Source organism: Montipora capricornis, chromosome 2 (genome assembly GCF_036669925.1).
Source record: "Montipora capricornis isolate CH-2021 chromosome 2, ASM3666992v2, whole genome shotgun sequence".
Classification (NCBI taxonomy): domain Eukaryota; kingdom Metazoa; phylum Cnidaria; class Anthozoa; order Scleractinia; family Acroporidae; genus Montipora; species Montipora capricornis.
The window spans coordinates 3,689,211-3,708,518 of NC_090884.1; the positions used below are offsets into that span (position 1 = coordinate 3,689,211).

At 39.0% G+C, this 19,308-nt stretch overlaps 1 protein-coding gene and 1 pseudogene across 1 annotated transcript; both read left to right on the top strand.

Moving 5' to 3' along the window:
* Window positions 1-113: 113 nt before the first annotated feature.
* LOC138032718 (haloacid dehalogenase-like hydrolase domain-containing 5) lies at window positions 114-7,268 on the top strand (annotated as a pseudogene).
* Window positions 7,269-11,481: 4,213 nt separating this feature from the next.
* On the top strand, window positions 11,482-13,124 carry LOC138038499 (Krueppel-like factor 13). Its single transcript, XM_068884378.1, has one exon. It carries the CDS (start codon window positions 11,793-11,795, stop codon window positions 12,519-12,521), a length of 729 nt encoding a protein of 242 aa, XP_068740479.1. The 5' UTR covers window positions 11,482-11,792; the 3' UTR covers window positions 12,522-13,124.
* Window positions 13,125-19,308: the final 6,184 nt, after the last annotated feature.

Genomic DNA, 19,308 nt, shown 5'->3' on the forward strand with positions numbered 1-19,308 from the left:
TTTCTTAGAACTTAGGAAACTTTGACTGAATTTCTAAGAACTTTTCATAATAATTGACCAGTCACATCAATGTGCAGATAGTTCATACCATCTGCTGATGTTACACAAAGCACATGACTCTGAAGATCTATGATCTCTGCTCAGGTTGTCGAAACCTAAGTCAGTGTCATCCTAGACTGTCTCAGGACTACACTGAACGGGACGATCACACTCCACTTAATCAAGTATCCAGCTGCTTGTAATTGTGAAAGATGCATGTCTTTTGCAAATGTTTCCGATATTAATTTTGATGCACACAGGACTTCACTAAATTAAAGTTTTTATTAAATTCATTCTCTTAGCTTGGCATTCCAGTCGAAGAATTACCACCCATTGAAGGTATGTGGTGTTCAAACAATTTATTATTATTATTATTATTATTATTATTATTATTATTATTATTGAAATTTTGGTAAAAATAATTTTAACCTGGGCTAATTCTCTGAACTCTTGTATACCATGCTGTTTCACATTATGGCCAGCCCTACCAACATGAAAGAATGTTGACAAAATTGATTGTACTTACCAGAAGAGAACTTGGCAAACAGTGCTACAACCCATCTATTTAGACTATTTTTGATGAGCACGCCATTTTGTATTCTGGACCATATACATGTACAGTACATTTCAGGGTTTCCAAGGTCATGGATTTTGTCTTTTTTGGCCCATGAGAGTCCTGGAAAGGTCATGGAATTTTAGGACACAAAAAGTGTATGAACCCTGAAAATACTAGGCTACTTTTCAGGCTAACATTTAACTGTATTACGATTTACAAAATTAATGATAATAATGTGTGACCTGAGTCTTGCATTTCTGTTGACTTATGGTTTAAAGTGGTACTACGACCAAAAACAATTCTTTTTTTCTTTGGATTTCAAAACTATGTTAACTAAACACTAAGTGACCAAAGTTTTAAGTTCTGATTTTAAAAAGACAGGTATTTATTTTAACTGGAATTTCCTTGTTTATTGGTCTGCCATTACTAACTTTAAGATCTTGAGAGAGCTGGGTCGAAGAGAAAATGACGTCAAAGACTCACTAGTTTAAGAATGCAATGCATGTGTATGTGGCTGAATTAATATGCAGCACGGGAGTTTCAGGCTTTCAGAGGTTTAAACCCGTGTTTTGCATATACATGTATAATAAATTGCATTTACACGCTGAAATTTTAAGCTAGTGAGTAAATGACGTCATTTTCTCTAGATCCAACCCTCTGAGGTTCAGTAGGTCAGTTTTGAACGTGAGTAATGGCGGACCATGAAATCCAAAACTTACACTCAAAATAAACAGCCTTTGGATAAAACTCAAAGCTCAAAATTTTGCCAGTTAGATGTGAAGGGAGCACGCTTTCAAAATCTGAAGAAAAAAAGGAAATGATTTTTTTGATCATAGTACCACTTTTAAAGGAATTTACAACTTTTTGATGGTAGCGGTACTCCTGCTTGGTGAACCAGTGCGGTGGGAGACAAACCTTCAGCTTATTGTCGACCTTCTTGTCACCAGTGGAAGCCCTTCTTCAAGTTCCACGACATCCAATGAGCACATTCCAGTGATTGCAGTAAACACTGATTTATTATACATGGCAGAAGCTCCCTTGCCAAGGTATTTTTGTTACTACTGTACATGTAAGTGTGATGTGATGATAATTTTCATAGCTTGGCGTCATAGCTCAGTTGGTTAGAGCGTCGCACTGGATTCGCGAGGTCATGGGTTCAAACCCCGTTGAAGTCCTGAATTTTTGAGGCTTCTCTACGCAATAAATTGTAAAATTGCGCTCATAACTGCAAAGATCATAGCTTCACTTGATTTCATATCCGCAGTTCATATATGATTCATTTCATATACCATTTCATCATTGATAATTTTTCAGTAGGTTAGAAAGTTAGTCCCTCTTAAAGTTATAATGTTTGTCTGAAACACTGTGTAGGCAGGAACAAACCCTGACCTTGCAGTCCTAATAAATTATTGACAGCCCAGAAAGTTTTCGAAAGGTTGGTTTGTGGGGATAGTCAGCAGTCTAGGGGTCTTGTTAAGCACCCAGTGTTGCAAAGGTGGAAATCCTTTCATTATAGAAATCCAAAAGAAAACCTGACAAACACCCTCCATGTGCTCCGACGCAGGTGAACGGAGCTGTCAAGTGAGAGAAAACAAACAATTGATTTCGTAAGTAAGAACATGAGTGACGTGTGACAAAGTGCATTTTTGCCCTCTGTCCACCCAGTATCCCTAACACTCAATCTAAAAGTTGTTCATTGACAGATATTTTGAAACTTCTTTGGAACTCTTTTTTATATAGGTTTGGTCACGGAGCTTTCTTGATGTGTCTTGAGGCTCTTTACAAGGTGAGTTGATTGCAAAAAGCTTATTATACCAACAGCTTTGCTGGAGTTAAGTATCATGGTTGATGCCACACGTAACGTACTATACATGGTACAACAGTGTTATGTGTTGGCAAAAATGGTCAACGATGGTTCCTTTAGAAAAGTGGAGTTCCTTTAGGTCTTAGCAGCTTATTCAGTCACTTTATACATGTATACTAATGCCATGTGATCTAATAGTGAGCTCATCTCCCAACCCAAGCCTTTTGCTCATGCAATAACAAAACAAATTATGCTGTATTACAGCTGGTCACAGCTGACTAGCTATTATTAAATTTTCGTTTTTAGAAACTGACTGGTAACAAGTTGATTTACACAGCTCTTCTGGGGAAACCAAATTAGCAAGCTACCAGTATGCTGAACATTGTCTCTTAAATCAAGTCAATGAAAGCAGTTCAAGTCAAATCAATTCACTCTATGCTATCGGGTAAGGTTTTTTTTCACATAAATTTAGGGGTGAAGCTCAGCTTGAATTGCTTTTTCATAAATGAAAATGAAAACAATGAAATTACTCCATATCAATTTGAATCAATTTGCTTCAGACAGGCAATCAGGTAAGCACAAATTTATTTACTAGTTTCAGCTCTTGGACTCCTTCAATTTGACTAATGTATGATGCTGTTATGTGGTCTCATTGATCAGAAGACCATTTACAAGATTACTCTGAGCCAATCGCATTGCTGAAAGAACAGCCAGACTACAACACCTAGGACTCTGTGCCCTACTCTTTTAGAATAGTGTCTGGGATCTTTATTGTCCCACAGAGTTTATGAACCAAATATTTATTGAAGCTAAAGTTTGATGCATAAGTTAGGTGGAAGCAAAGTTGGTTCACTACCAGAAGGCCAAAATTCAATATTCTTAGCGACTTCAATATTTAATGATAAAAACTAAACTTTCAAGTTCGATCGAATGGTTGTGAAATTAGCATATAGAGCCAAAGCTTAAAATACATGTGAACTTGAAATTGTTTTAAAAATACTTTGGAATTCCCACATATTTTAAGTTTTGCCCCTATAATTACGCTAATTTCACAACCATTCAATCAAACCACAGAGAGACCTGTGTCGAAACAAGGTTCTTATTAATTATCGCTAGTTTCTATTTTTAATGTTTACCTAAGAAACTTCTTTTAAGACTTCAATGTTGTTATTTTGTTTAATTTCTTTGTATAATGTACCTGTTGTTAACTACTGCAACTTGGTTGCAATTTGACAAAAAGAGGTTTTTCAATTACAGTATATTGTTATTTAGTAAATTATCATGCCTTTAATAATGAAGGGCTCTGACCAAAATGTTTAAACATAGTTAAATAACATGACTTGTTTGTTTTTGTTGTTTTCTGCAAGATTGCCATTGAAGGCATGGGGTTAAGGTTTTTGGTTTCTTTGTTTCTCGTTGCCTTGCTTTTTGGCATACACCTTGAGGCACTTCATTTAAGTACTGTGGGTTGAAGCAGTTGCTTTAGGGAAAAATGGGAATTTTCTTGTTTTGCGAAAATCACGAAAGACAACTGACAGGTGAGGTGATGAGAGTACCCTCTCAATCTGACAGTGCCAAAGATTTGAGTAACTTTACAGAAATGGTTTGGAAATGGTTTGAGCCCAGAAATGACGTAACTTGATGGAATTAACTTTGATCCTCTGGGTGAGTGTTGTCTTGAGAAGGACTTTTACTGGCAACTGACATTTTGACGATGTGAGAGGAAGTCAAGTGATAGTGTGTTGGTAGTTGATTGTATAAAATACTTGACTCTGTGACCTTATGGGTCATCAAAAACGTGACAAAGACATTTAATGACTGTTTGGTCTATAACTGTTTTACTATCACCCAACTAGTGGGCTAATGCAAATCTTGCATTTTAATTGGTTATGCTACTTGAGGACTATTAGTAAATTATAGACTATTAGTAATAGTCCTAGAGTAGCGAAAAGTGTGATGCTTTCTCTTGTTTTATTCCCAAATAAACATTTCTTCAACTTGCATTTGCTAAGTTTGTTATTGCCTTTTCTGTCCAGCTACTAGTTGGGTGATACTAAAACAATTACACCCTTCGCCCACAAGTGCCATGGGTCAATAGCCCATTTGGGTTTGCATCATGGGCTATTGACCCGTAGCCGGCATCTAATTGTTAAATAGACCAAAATGCAAAAATGGCACCTAGTAAATATTATTCTTCAGTTTTTATGTAATTTAGACTTATTTGCCTGGTTGAAACTTGTGATTTTGCTGTAAAACGAGGTTAGTAGGACTAACTGTAGCACAAAGATAAAAGAACAGTTTATTGGCTGCCATTGTTGTATTCCATGTATCTTTTGTTTGACAGGTGACAGAGACAGTTGATGTATTTATTATTTTAATTTCAGTGATAACCTGGACACAGATATTTATGGAGCCAATATGTGTAATGAATATTTGAAGGCATTTCATGAAACTGATAAAGACAGGATTATAAATCATTTCGCAAGAACTAGCGTGGAGGTAAAAGGCAATGCTGCTATGAAGTGGATGCCAGAGGTTAGGAGGATAGAGTCAATTTTAGTTCATACTGGAGTTTCATTGCAAGATGGTGAAAAAACACCAAACTCTGAAGGAGCACGCTTCCAGCACCGCGATATACTTTTTCAACCTCATCTTAGAAGAGCTTGTCATGTTGTGGATGACGTAACAGCAGCAGTTGAACTCATCTTAAAAATGGAACAGGGTTGTTCCTAGCAATGATACTCTAGAGATAGTAACATAGTTGCATAGTTAATTTTGATTATTAGATTGTTCTGCATTGGAGGAGATGGTTAAATGTTGTATTAGGGACTTTACGGAACTTAAGCAACGACGACAGCAACGGCAACGGGAACTCACAATATAAATTCGCCTTGTATTGTGACTACCCAATAGGCCTTATTCACGATAGCTGCCATGTTGGTTTTGAAATTGTCATGCAAATTAGCCATGTGTTATGCTGGGGGGCAAACATTGGAAAAAAGGCAAATTGCGGAAAATCGGCTAGTCGAAATATTGAAATAACATTGCTAAAAGTACCTTTTAGAATTTAGAATTAAGTACCTTTTATATTAATTTTATGTCTTTTGATTGCCTTTGACATTTTGACTTTCTCCTTCGTTATCTGCTCATTTTTCACTAAACAAACATCGAAGTAACTTGTGTAATTTGTAATCATTCTATTTTACTACTTAGGTGATAAACATTCAATGAACATGAAACAAATCATCTGTGTGGCTAAGATGTTCATTATAACCTCCCGAACTTGTGTTGTTTGCCCCCTCAGAAGTGTGTGGCTAATTTGCATGATAATAGCAAATCCAACATGGCGGCCATCGCGAATAAGGGCTATTCAACACATGGTTCACGTCCTACAACGTGGGCCAAGTAGGCTAAAAATAAATTGGTACGAGCGGTCTCAGAGTTAAGTTAGAGAATGAAGGATTCTCTGTTGCATGCTTACGTTGTCGTCAAAACCTCGAATTTGGTGATTTCACTTCGTCGTTATGCAGAGGACCGCTAAGATACTTGCTAAAATCCGTGCTGCACGTGCTGCACGATTATTTATACTCTTTCAACCAATGATATTATTGTTTTGTGACGAGGAAGTAGCCGTTGCCGTTTCTTAAAAAGGGAATTTAAAAAACGGCTACGGCAACGACAACGCCAAAAAGCAGTAATATTATTGTTTCCATTGTTTCCACTTTCCTCTGATCCGTGTAACTATAGCTTTAAATATCCGTGAAACGGAGCACTGTTAGAGGGAGGGGGGTAAAAGGTGCACCGTCGGCTTCCATTGATACCAGTTTCGTAACTGAAGGAACTACCGACGTTAAATAAATTGACTTGATTATAATGACTTGAGCGAAGAATAATAGGTATACAAAGAAGGTATTAAGGACAATGTAGTCAACAACTATGTGCGTGAAATAGCAATGAAATGCGAAAGAAGTAAACACGGTAAGACCTTATAAGGGACTCGACGCACTTTACCTGATATTAAGGGGCCTATGTTACGTTATTTTCGGGCGTTTAGGGGAAATCTTTAGTTAATCACGAGTTTAAAACTCGAAAATGGTAATGTGGAATTCCTTTACTGATAAAATTACAGTTAGATCACAAACAAGATGATTATGAGCAAAAAGGACCTTTATTCGGGCGATTTGCCATAAAGTTGAAAAATGTCGGACCTTTTTTTCAAGATTACCCAAATGCAATCCGTTTCAATCTTGTTCATCCATGCAATCTTCAGTCTTTTCTTCATCCATGCTCCTCTTTCTTTTTGCTGTATTTCTTTTATGTTGTTCCACAGTTTTAAGTGGTTATTGTAATGTTTAATTTCTTCAGTATTCTCTCACATAGATAAATAGCAACTTCCTCTGCTCGCATATAGCTTATACTACTTCCCCACCGACGCAGCACCACAGTTCTTTAGAAACCACCCCCTTCACTCACTTATAGCTTAGCTAGTCGAGGCGGAAAGAGGAAACTTGAACATGAGGTTAATTCAACAGGAGGAGATTGAGAAAAAGAAAGAAAAGGAGAGGAATAAGGAAGATAGATCTATACAAACGATACAGAGATGAACTAGAGTTATTGCAATACAACGTTACAAAATTGCAAGCCTAATTTACATTCCATTTCATCTTTCTTAATTTATTAACTAAAGTAGGTGTGTCAACGTAAGTATCCTCCAATTTCAGAATGTTTCATTCTACTTGTTGGGCATTTTGGGTGTACTGAAATTACATCATTTTGCGGTGGATGCACATTTTTAGGTTTTCATTCTGGCGGTGTCTTCTGTGTTCTGTAGATCCTTTGTTGAGTGAAATAAATTTATATATTTGAAGTGCAGATTGCGGACAAACGGGAGAAGTGATCTTCGCAGTTATCGGGACAATTTAAGCAATTGTCTCTCATAGCTAGACGCCTGATGCTGGTGCAATGCTAACATATGCAAAAATTTGGTTTTATCAACGGAGTTGATAGTGTAAATTGACCACCGTACAGAGACTCTAAAAGCTGACGTTTCGAGCGTTAGCCCTTCGTCAGAGCAAATCGAAGAATTGTGGTTTATGTGTAGTTTTTAGTAGAGTAGGAACTACGCTATTGGTGGTAACATGGCATCGTGAAAAATAGGAATACAGTAGTTAAATGAAAAGCGTTCGTTAATACCGTGAGGATTAAGTGTGCCGACTTGGAAGCCTGATGAATTCTTGTTCCAGATTCTTGCGGCTTTCCGTCGTACCTTGATGTAGGGAAAGGCCGCAGATGTTGAGAAGAATGACAAGGATGCATCTAAGCCAGTCGCTCGTCATTTTTAATCTCCCCGTAACCACTCCAAAAAACACATGGCTATCTGTGGCCTTTCCCTACATCAAGGTACGACGGAAAGCCGCAAGAATCTGGAACAAAAATTCATCTTCCAAATCGGCTCCCTTAATCCTCACGGTATTAACGAACGCTTTTCATTTAACTAATGTATTCCTATTTTTAAAGTTCCATGTTACCACCAATAGCGTAGCTCCTACTCTACTATAAAAACTACACATAACCCATAATTCCTCGATTCGCTCTGACGAAGGGCTAACGCTCGAAATGTCAGCTTTTAGAATCTCTGTACGGTGGTCAATTTGCATTATCAACTCCGTTGATAAGACCAAATTTTTGTATACTACTTCCCCACCGACGCAGCACCTCAATTTCTTCAGAAACTACCCCTTTCATTCAATGCGGGCATAGTTCATATAGATGGACTGGTTATGAAACCCGGAAAATTTCAAAAGCGAGAACAGTACTTTCGCATTTCATGTTAACTTGACCACGACCGCGCACAATCGTTTGTCCTCGATTAACAACTGAGTTCTAAATAAATCAATCGAAACTTGTGATTGGCTGTTTTTTTAGGAGAAGGGTGTGGTTTGTTCATGGTTCAGGGCCAAAACAGCGAACAAAACCATAAAGCAAAGAAACATGTCGAGTTTCATAGGTCTTCATAACCATCTCCATAAATTATATTAGCTATGCGTCTACCAAGTAAAATTGTCGTTTCTCATTGCAACAGATAAGACACTTGTTAGATGTATTTGAAAGTTGGACGTTCACTGAAGAACTAGTGCTAATACGTTTACTCGATGGGAACTCAAGTTTGCCAAAGTGCGACCCATGTGGACGTGCGCGTCAGATGGCAAGATCATATTCCCGGGCGATGCAGTTCTGAACGGGGAACATCTATCACTGTGTAGAATGCTACGATCGCATGTAATCTAGCTGAGAGGAAAATCTTTTTTTTTTTTTTTCACGTCTGCTAACAGTTTCTTTTTTTGTCGCTTTCCTTATCTACCTCTTTCTTTTCCCTCAATTGTCTCGATCCAATCCCCTGATATGCGATCCAGACTCGGCTGTGAAACAACGTTTGGGTAAATTAAACCTAGCTACATAAATTGTGCTGTCGGAAGTTGGAAAAAGAAGTGCTGTTGAGTTATTTTTGTTTATGTAATTTCCTTTTCACTCTGCTCACCGAGGGGGTTTTGTTTGCGTTTGCAGATAATACCCACAAGAGCTGACACTCGACTGATTTGCTTTCTTAACGAACGATAACAGATAAAACTAGGACCTTCATGACAGTAAAATTTAACCTCACTATTATATTTCTCTTTCATGTTAATGTCTTCAAATCCGTGGATTTCCTTTTGACGAAGTCAACGAACTTCAATGTCAACTATAGCCGAACAAAAGCAAATCTTGAAACACTGAAACCGACTTAAGCAACATGCATTAAAATTGACCCAAACAGCGCATTGCGTGACATACCCACGGAGAGCAAATAAAGGTGGGCCTAACGTCAGATCAGACTCTAAAATCACGAAACATGTCATTTCTTATGTCAACAATACAACATGCGATCAAGGTCAGTTTCGAAAGCACACTATCACGTGAAAAAGAAACAAGTTGTTACTAGATGACCCCTAGATGCTATTGTAGCCACTGACAATAGCTTCACTCCTTCCGACATGCAAACTACAGTAACAAATTTTTCTTTCCATGATTTATCCCCTTTTATTTTAATTGTCACGTTTGGCTCATTCGTGATCCTTTCGCGAGCTTTCCACCATAAACGACGCCCCAAACTGAAACAGCCGACTGCAGTTACAACTTACTTGAATCTCGTGTACTAAGTTTCGTCTAGAAATGAAAAAAATCTATCTTAAGCACCTTAATCACCTCGTATTGAATAATTTACATCAGTCTTCCCTCTAAGGTTTTACATTGCGTGCAGTTTGTAACTGGCGGTAACCACCCTTTTCTAAAATGCAGAGACCCCACTCAAATAAATTACCAACAACCTTGAGAACAATACAAAGAGAGCAAAGAATTCTACCAAAAATGGAGATAAATTCGAGCGCAAAGTAAGACAAGCACGCCATTGAAATTTAAGGAGAGGTGAATAGATCTAAGTGTTTCAAATTGAAATGTCCAAAATTGTAGACAATGATCCCTCGTGTGAGTTCCGATTCTTTGGCGCATTGTTCTGCAGCTACAGACGTCGTCTCGATCTTGGAGGGGAGCCCAGATTTTCTTGCTTATCCAAACAAGAGGGCGTCGAAAACCGCGACATGGCTTTACCGGGCTGACAAACAGGCGTCTACCAGAGAGCTTGGTACAGCTAAGGTTTGACAACTTAAAAGGCGTGTCAATATCGGTACGTTTGTTAGTCGCGCGTCGCGTCACGTTTATTTGGCGATCTAGGTTAAAACTGCTAGGAAAAGACGATGAATTTTAGCCGCTTTTCTACGTCCCAAACGCACTTAATCGAGTCTCTCTTTGGCTCCTTTATTTGCATGCAACTAAAATTGCGCAACGGCAATGCAGAGAATGAAGCAATTATAATCCCTCAATTTCGTTGTCAAACAATAATTTTTTGTATTCTCACGAAGTAGCAGTCGCGCCCTTATTTTTGGCATTTTGTCAAGTTTCTGTTTCTTGCAAATAACAGTTCTCCAAGTATTGCAAGAGAATAGTTCCTTTGCTATATTTATCTCCTCAACGCCACTCCTATAATTTAACACACGCATTCTTCTCAAAGCGGTTTCTCTTTGCATCTTCTCTAAGGTTCCACGGAAGCGACCTCCGATATACATGTAGCCTTTAAGCTTCATTCCTTAGGTTACTCCAACACAAAGCAAATTTTAAAACATAAAAAACTTCTTTGTGCAAACCGAACCTAAATTGCTTGTCTTCAATTAGTTTGAGCGATGCTTATTGGACGAGACGGTTTAAGCGCGTGCGATGCCGGTTTTACCCACGTGTAATTTCCACACGATCGCTTCCCTTTTCCAACTGATGCAATTTCCTGCGCGATCAGTTGGTGTGTTCCTCTTTTGTGGTTTTAGGCCGCTTTTGCCGACATAAAAACTTTCCTGATAGGCACTTCTTTGCTTGCCGACGAACACCAGATTATTGTGGGCGAATATTTAATGGTATCTCTGTTGCTACGGCGTTTATTACCTGCTGCGGCAATTGTATTGAACAAGTAGGCGTGACTGTGTTGAGAGTCGAAACGCACAAGCGATCAATTTTCTACCATCAGCTCGTTATAAAACCGACCTAGTTTCACTTGTGAACAGATAAATATTGTTAACGCTGAGTTTTATTTTCGGCGACATGTCTTATATTCAATGCATGCGTTATAAATTCCAGTACCCCCCTCCCCCCCTCTGAGAGTCCGTGCCAATAGTTAACGCCTACTTTTCCAGGTGTAAACATACTTGATTCGCATGAACAACCTGGTAAGTGAATCTGCACCGCAGAACCGCCAATACCACCTCTTAGTCTGACGTGAAAGACGGACTTAGCAAAGGAAAGCTCATTTGTAATTTCTCTCGACTCGACCTAGGCACTTAAAAGGTCGTGACGATATCGAATACTTGTATGTTTGTCAATTTAAGCACGTGTACCTTTTGGTTATTCAACTGCAAGAGCCAATAAGCACGCCCAGATTAGCATTAATTAGCCTGGTAGGGTAGAATTGGCCACGCCTCCTAGCGCGCGGAAACGGTTCTATTGTTGTCAAAGAACGGAAACAAAACCCACATTCAAGGCAGCGCAGCTGTTGCCTCACTCAAAAATATTCAAACTCTATGTATTCGTGAATGACTCGTTCATAATCGCTTGCGCTGGATCGCGGCAACATCGATCTCACCTCCTCAGTGTCACTGACCACAAAGGACCGATTTAGTGCGCTGGCCGTTTAGCGGAAAATTTTACCGGTGAACAGTCAACGAAAAACATTCAAGATAACTTGCCCCAAATTTTCCTGGATCGTTTGCTATCGTCCAAAGAAACAGTAACGAGAATTTAAAGTTTTCAAGGAACATGGCGACACAAGCATTCTTTTCGCCAAGTGTCGCTTTGGACACATTGTCTGCCGCGAGATGCTTATTGGACCTGTCAAAAATTTTCCCCAAGAAATCGGCACCGGCTTGCGTCGAGGGTTCGTCCGCTTCTCCTTTGTTGATGTTCGCGAAAATCCTGGCTTCGATGGAAGAAGAGTGCTTTATGATCGAAAAACACTCGTGTTTTACCAACAATACTAAGGCGGTAGCAAACGGAAAACCTGGCGAGGGACTGGAAGTTAAAGAATCGGAGGAGGAGAGATGTGCGAAAACGATGGAAACCGAGACATCTAGCGTTACTCGACGCGGTGTAATTGTCGACACGCCCTCTGAACTGATCTCCAAACCAAAACAAAGAACCCGACGCCGGAATATCCGCCGAAGAACCGAACAGGAAAAGAAAATGCACGCTTGCCATTATCCGGGATGTGATAAAAAGTACGGGAAAAGTAGCCATCTCAAGGCCCACCTCCGAACTCACACAGGTGAGCGTCCGTTCCAGTGTAATTGGACAGGTTGCGAGAAAAAGTTCGCCCGTTCCGACGAACTCGCACGTCATTACAGAACGCACACTGGAGAAAAGCGATATGTGTGCACAATTTGTAGCAAACGCTTCATGAGGAGCGATCATCTTTCCAAACACGCAAAAACGCATGGATTGAACTCGAGGAAAGAACTTAACAGACCAACCAATCCAATGTTTTTCTGAAGCGAAGCGAACTGGTAGCGCGCATTCAGTGAGTAGAATGCCGCTTCGGGAATGGTCCGATTAAAAGACATGATATCGTGATATTCTGGGAATCCATTGTTAGGGCTTCAGGGATGGAAATAGTGGAAAACTCTTTATGGATTTTCAAATACAACACGGGAAATTGCTATTTTAACCAAAGCCTCTTATATTTGACTTCATATTTCTCACTCGTTTATATGCGGGCCATTTGTCTAATTTATCTTGCGCCATGAGTCGATTCGCCATGAACGGAACTCGTTTTATAGTGTAATATTTTGCGAGACAATTGATGATTCCTCTTAACTGTTAAACCATTGCCAATTTTGATCATGACCAGATGTGTTTCAATCATATAAAGGGCCCGTAAAAGCCCCAAATTATAATTTTGTTATTGAATTCACCCCTTCGTAAAGTTAAAATAATTCTTTTGTTAGAAAACAATTTGAATTGTCTGTCGAGAAATTCAGCTGGACTGAATTGATTTTCGTTTAGTTTCACCACATTTTACGTCTTGAAATTGACAACATGATTGAGTCAAACCACTTTATAAAAAAATCTGCAATAAAAGTTTGAATAATTTTATGCCATGTTTTGGTCTTGTTGATCGCAGGCTTGTTTGCCTTGCATATATTTGTAAAGATTGCGTAAGAGCACGCACACTCGACTCGTCCTGAAAGTCTTTCACAACAGAAAGTTTCCGATCGAGTTGAAAACCACGCCTCGTAGCACACATGGAATCATTCGCTGGTAAGCTGCCACTGTTAGAAATTGCACGTTTCTATTAAAGAATGACACGACGATTTCACCCTCGGGCATATAGATGCGTGAGGCGTTCTTCCGTTTCAAACAATGATCAATTCGAGTAAGTGAAGGCCAAGGGGAACGCTGTCACATTTCACTTGAATAAGCAAGCAAAGTAATCGTGTGATAGACGGCTGCCAATAGATACTCGATCTAAATGTGTCATTGCTCACGATGCCATATTCCTTTCATGCCGTTTCGACGGCAAAGTTGCTATTTGAGGGTTTTTTCACGTAATAACTTTTTAATCAATGAACCCGCCGCCTTCGAAACAAGAAGTAAAAAAAAATAAAAAGAAAAGAAACTCTGAATTTTATTCAAACCGCCTAGTTCCTAGGAATGATAAAACGACTTCTAGATCTGAAAAATGTCATCTCGCAAACCAGGCTTTAACAACGTGTTAATGTAAATCTTTCCTACTGAAAAATGATCTCGTAGCTTTTGTTATGAAAGAACAACATGCCTCACTTGAACAAAGAACTTGTGAGGGAATTTTTTTCATAAATGGTTTATTCTCTTTAATTGTTTTGTGGAAGTTATTCACAAAAAGTTCTGTCAACTGGATTGCTTTTTCGTCCTTGAAAGTAGTCACTTTCACACATTGAATTTGACGATGTCCTTCCCCCAAAACATGAGATAAATGTTTTATTATCGTTTAGAAAATGAAACATAAATCACTCCAGCAATATCTTCGCTGGACACTAATGTCATTGGAATGACACACACTAGCACATAACTGGATTTCCCAAAGATTACGCCGCATCAATTAAATTCTAATGTTTTCGAAATAAATACTTTTATAACTCGCCGATCTCTTTACAATGTTCTGGCAGTAACATTCCAATGGCTTCTCGAAAAACAACGTTTTTTGTTGTATCTCGTTTCTTAGGACAAAAAGCAGTTCTTTCAGGAAGGGCGATTTGTTTAATCCAGCTGCCACGCGTTTAATGTCTTAACCCATTCAAAATCTCTTTGTCTTAAATTGTATGCATTATTCAAGTGGGCGAAGTTCGTCCTACGTGTTCTGTTTTTTTCTGACAACAGAACTCAACGCCTTGTCCATTTCAATATTAAAAACACGTGTTCAAAAATCTGATTTCAGTGTCAAATTTATTGACTTCGAAGGCCAAACAAACTTGAAAGTTCTTTCGCTTTAGAAAAACCAAGCAACGGCTGTGTTGGTACCAGTTAAGTATCTCCATGTGACCATAAAAGAAAACTGAGAGAGTTTTGAAATGACAAATTAATACGAGATATGGTTGTTTTGATCTCCGACAGGTGCCCCTTAGCTTCTATAAATAGAACAGGCCATTTTTTATTGTTAAGGTCCGGAAAGTAATTCGATCTGAACTCCTAGACACTTCTACGGCCATAGCTTTGTAGCTAGTGGCTACACTATAGTTACTATCGCCTTCGATTCTCTTTACTCCAAGAAATATAAAAATTAAAAAAAATAATAACGGCTCCTCCAAGTCTCCAGCAGCCCTGAACATGCGAGTACTGTAGCACACCCTCTCGGTTTGCTTGCACCGCGGAAAACTAGGTATAGAAGCTCTTCACTGCAATGGTCCCAGCTGTAGCTTCACGGCGACGAAAGGTATCCAGCGGTGCCATATTAGTTGCTGGTTGTTTTTAGCACCGGATGACTCAAAAATAAAACGCTGATCTTTCGGATAAAATTTGACCCAGTGAAAAAAAGAAAAAAAAAAAAAAGGAAACCCCATTGTTTTACGAACGAAATAAGTAGCAATGTAAAAGTGGGATTATAGACGGGAAAGCTTCAGAATTTCTCTAGGAAATGAAACTGATGGCGCGGATCATGGCGTAATCGATAAGAGCGTAAACGAAGGTAAACTGCTGGTAACGTCAAAAACAGTTGTCGAGATAAGGGGTCTTTCATTTGAACTCGGTTCTGGCAGATTTAATAGATTCTATGCCATCTAATGTCACCTGTAGCTCCAACGTTTACCATATGCGAGATACAATGACTGACTTTCAATAACACATTGCTTTTTTAAGTAAGCAAAGACAATATGATACAATATAATGATCATGTAACCTACTCCTTGTGTTTAGGTTTCTCCTTTCAAAATCGAAGCCAGCTGCCGTAACAATAGCTAGTTATGTTAACAATCCTTTTCCTTATCATTCAAATTTTCTCTTTCCCTGTTCCGTTCTTTTCGTTAACTGCTTTCCGTTCCGTTCTCTCACAGCTGTGATTCCCTTGCTAAATTTGCTTGCTTCTATAATTAGCTCTCCATCTTGCTAATGAAAACTCTGACAGATGTCTTTGTTGTTCTTTTCTGATTCGCTAAACAACAGCTGTTGACAATCAACGCGGGCTTTTCAACGGGTTTTGGATGGACTCGCAGTAGTCTGGGCATGCGCGTAGTTTCTAACATGACCTCAGCGCATGTAAGTGACATTTTAGTTGGTGAAACAATTATCGTGGAAAATTAAAGGGATGTTACCCCCTCTGAAAGTCATGAATGGTCACCCAGTAATTAATTCACATGTTGGCCATATTACTAAAGAAAGAAATAAAATTAAAATCACTGAGAAAAGAAGACACTATGAGATTAAAATGCCCTATTCTTAGAAAAATGCTTCATTGATTAAAGCTTCGAATTCTTCAATTCTTCTTCATTGGTAATATTTTGTTCTTGAACGATTTGTTACCGACCATTTCTCTAGTGCATGATGTAGATCGATGTAGACAATGTTTTAAAGACGGGCTGCGCAAGTCTTGTCTCCGATGTTTCTTGCCAAAAAATGGCCGACGTCACGCAGTACTGCCAAACTTCTACAAGCTAAAGATTGTCTTGCCAACGTCTGGAGTATTTATGCATCAGTCTATTCCAGCAGTGCCCATCCCCCCCCCCCCCGGGCTAACCCCCGGGCATTAGCATTTTTTTTTAAAAATGGGCAAATTCCCCGGGGTGAGGACGAAGAAAGAGGGCAAATGCCCCGCCCCGGGGGATCGTCGCCTTCCAATAGGCGCCTGTATTCACAGGCTACTTTGTCTGTCAAGAATCAAGACATCTTAAATGATCTTTCATCGCATTTTATGCTCGCAAGATCTGTCTTGAAGATTGCATCATTTGAATTCGCAATCCTTCAGTGTTTCATATAACTCCGCTTTCATGAATTTAAAAATTGCTAGGCTAGTTTTGAATGCGAAATGCGAAGTAGTCGTGTTTACGCAGTCTTCACGTCAGTGATTGTTTTGTTATATTAGTTCACCTTGTCGCTTTTATATATTCATATGCTTACAAGTCTAAATGAAGAAATACCTAAAATTGAGAAAACATACCTTTAAAAACATCCACAAGTTTTTCGAGTCCGTGACGGACAAGCCAGTCTTTAACGAAGGCCTCGTCTTTTCCGATAAACTCTTCCATGTTAATTCGAAAATACGTGTGTCAAATGGGGTAGGCTAATGCCCAGCCCCCGGGCTGCGATAAAATTGTGAATGCCCCACCCCCGGGACTGACAACTTCAGCAAATGCCCCGCGGTTACCCGAGGGGGGGGGGGATGGAATTGATTGATGCATTAGGGGCAATTTTGGCTTTGCCTGTCTTTCATACAGTGATAATTTCTGTAAGGTTTGTGAAGAAAGGACCTTGATTAAGAAAATAACACAAACAGCGGTGATAAACATTTATTCCAACGCATTTTTATAAAACCTGACGTTTCGTATGTTAGTCAACACACATTGTCAAAAGTGACCGTTACAATTTTTTGAAAACTATATATAGAGACTTTGTTCATTCAAGAGCTAAAGCCTCCCTTACGGTCAATATTAGTAGTGAGAAGTTATTGCTGTTTTAGCTATTACCCCTCATTATGTCTAGACACGTATTGCTGCAGATCATTTTTCTCAGTCTAGGTTCCAGACCCCTAATGTTTACGATATATATATATAGTTTTCAAAAAATTGTAACGGTCACTTTTGAAAATGTGTGTTGACTAGCACACGAAACGTCAAGTTTTATAAAAATGCGTTGGAATACAATGTTTATCACCGCTGTTTGTGTTATTTTCTTAATCAAGCTACGATGGCCTAAGAACAAGGACCTTGATCTTTGAAAATAATAAGCCTATAATATGCATATATCACATCCTAATGCATGATCAGTATTCACGTTCGAGTCTATACTAAGACCACTCCGTTTTGAAACAATCCTTTACCAGCACAACTAAAAAACAGCACATTCATTTTGGTATGGATAGAAATTTGTAATGAATTTTGAATTTTGTTTAAAATCTTGCTCCAACTTCTGAAGTTTCTTCCTGTGTACTTTTAAAAGCTAGTCCAGTCCCGGGGTCCAGTCCACGAAGTTTTATTGTTGCTGAGATAACTGTAGCCTCCCACGGAGACGTCCTTACGGTTTCGTCACGCATTTAAGATAACTGACGTTCGCTTTCGGTAAGACCAATTACTTTAAGCACTTTCTTTAAGTTACCAATTCGGTTTTCAAGACTAGACAAGCGTTTTAATTGAAACAAAAGTGCAACAAAAGAAATTGTTTGCATAAAAATGGTCTTGTTACACTGAAGTAGCTAGCCAGCGAAAAACTTTATTGGGCAAATGACAGCAGTGGTCCATTCACAGAAACGGAGAGATGACGTGACGTCACGCCTGACTGTGATCTTTTCAATCTTCAGATATTTTGAATAATAAGTAAAGGCTATTTTTGTCCTCTTCGAGATCTTAAAACATTTTCAATTAAGAATTCAACCACAACATTAAAATGGGCGTTTTCGTTTTCGTGCTTTTGGCCTTGTCAAATATATAACGACCCTCGTTTAATTGTTAATTGCTCCTCTAATAATTTATGCAGATAATTGATAACTACTTCCTTTCGCAAACAACTCATGAGTCCCACCTCTTCCCTGACTCTAAATTCTGATCACGTCTCACACATAGTCAACAGGATTATTCCGCCTCAAAGCACTTCACTTCTAGATGTGTTATTAATTTTTAATTTGTTTTCAGAGGCGATATGAGACTTCAGCCAAAATTCCGGAAATTTCGGTTTAATGTCAAGTGGAACAGTCATTTTCCGGAAATCCTTTTGGAAAGTGTGGAGTTCCTCTAATCATTAACTATGCTCTAATCTTGAGTTTCGCGCGAAATCGAGTGATAAGGGAAGTTAAGGCCTGGGAACCAACGTTTGGAAATGGAACATTTTATGGTGATTGCATTTTCATCCGTATATGTTTTGTCCAAGCGAGAACAAAAATTTCAAGATCAAAGACAAACACAGTTATCAGTGTGTACGGACCCAATAAAGAAAATTAGTTCTCGTTTCGAATTCCGTTTGCAGTTGATCATAGTTCTGCACAACCTACGGTACTTTTGCTTCTTATTACTCTCTCGAGGGGCTTAATTACGCGCCCAAATCGCAATTTACACGGGTGCGTCGATTGCACGCGGGTTTTTTACCCAGTGCTGACTCATGAAAACTCTGAATGATCCTTTGGCAACTTTATGAACGGTGAACGTCCCCATTTAATTTAAGAGAAGACAAAACCAAAGTAGAAAATAGATATTGGTTTGAAATTGCGATGACTATGTTTCCTTACTTGCTTCAAATTGAAAATGCGAAAGCAAAACAAAAGTATTCGCAACAAAAAAAAAAAAACGAAACTGTTTGGGTCTTTCTTTTATTAGCTGGTTGAAGCCGAATAGCAACGTTTAACGCTTGATTTCCATATGATCTGCAACGGTTTGCGATTGGTCTGCGCCACGTCGCAGGCATATGGAAACATCTGTCCCCGGCGTCTGCGGCGATCTGCGGCACACGGTCTGGATGATCGGGAAAGTTGAATATAGTTTTACTTCCCCGACCATTACGACGTTTCCGACTACAGGCACTGTTACACTGTGAAATGTTTCGTGCAACTTGTCTCGCAATGTTTTGGCGACATTGTGCCGGGACAAGTTGCACGAAACACCCG